Source organism: Crocuta crocuta, unplaced genomic scaffold (assembly GCF_008692635.1).
Source record: "Crocuta crocuta isolate KB4526 unplaced genomic scaffold, BGI_CrCroc_1.0 C28145386, whole genome shotgun sequence".
In the NCBI taxonomy this organism is placed as follows: domain Eukaryota; kingdom Metazoa; phylum Chordata; class Mammalia; order Carnivora; family Hyaenidae; genus Crocuta; species Crocuta crocuta.
This window is the reverse complement of record NW_027548558.1, coordinates 1-867: the sequence shown is the minus strand read 5'-3', so window position 1 is coordinate 867 and position 867 is coordinate 1. Positions and strand designations below refer to the sequence as shown.

General features: G+C 71.9%; 1 protein-coding gene across 1 annotated transcript; it reads right to left on the bottom strand.

Annotated features, from left to right (window-relative positions):
* Nucleotides 1-9: 9 nt before the first annotated feature.
* On the bottom strand, nucleotides 10-861 carry LOC144219033 (melanoma-associated antigen B1-like; the record flags this gene model as incomplete). The annotated part of the gene is made up of 1 exon (XM_077749022.1): nucleotides 10-861. A coding segment is annotated over one exon (852 nt), but the record flags the coding sequence as incomplete, so codon positions are not given.
* Between the last annotated feature and the right edge of the window lie 6 nt (nucleotides 862-867).

Below are 867 nucleotides of genomic sequence, written 5' to 3'. Positions count from 1 at the left end.
CCCCCCGGCCCTGGAAGGCGCCGCAGCCTCGCCAGCGGAGGCCCCCCGGGCTGGGACTCTGGCGCTGAGGCGCGCCTCCTCATCTCGCAGGGCCTCCTGGTACAGCTGCGGGAAGCAGCTGGGCGCCACGTCGTTGAGCTTGGCCAGCACCTGCAGCGCCTGCATCTTGCTGGTGTCGGCGCGGGCCCTGGGGCCCCACAAGAACTCGTGGCGCGGAGGGTTGCTGGCCGGCACGTGGCGGTACTCCAGCAGCTTCCGGCGCACCAGCTCTTGGGTGATGAGCTTCCTGGGCTCCCCGAGGATCGGGTGCCTGTGGCCCGCGTACACGCCCAGCATGTTGAGGAACTCCCAGACATCCTCCTCGCTGGCGCGGCCGCCCTTCATGAAGATCACGCCCAGGAGCGCCAGGACCAGGCCTCTGGTGGGCGGCCCCTTGTCGCCGCCGTCGCCCGGGCGGCCCACCTTGCAGACCAGCGCGTAGCACTGGCCGCCGGTGTCGCCCTCCTTGAGCTCGAGGCCGAAGAGCAGCTCCAGGCGCTGGGACGTGCGCCTCAGGATCTCGGGCAGGTGGCCCTTGTACTTCCTGCTGACGACCTTGAGCAGCGCGGGCTTGGTGATGGGCTCCTTGCTCACGTGCTTCTCCAGCAGGAAGTGCAGCAGAGTGTTGGCCTTGCGGGCCAGGGGGTCGTTGCGGGCGCCCAAGGCGGGGGGCGCGGCCAGGCTCTCGGCACCCTGCTCACGTGGTGGGCTTGCGGCGCCTGCACCGGGGGCCTCGGGGACCGGGGCGCCCTGAGGCTGCTGAGCTGCGCCCACCTGGGGAGACCCCTGGGGAGTCCCCTCGGTCGGGGAGGATGGGGGCCCCTCTGC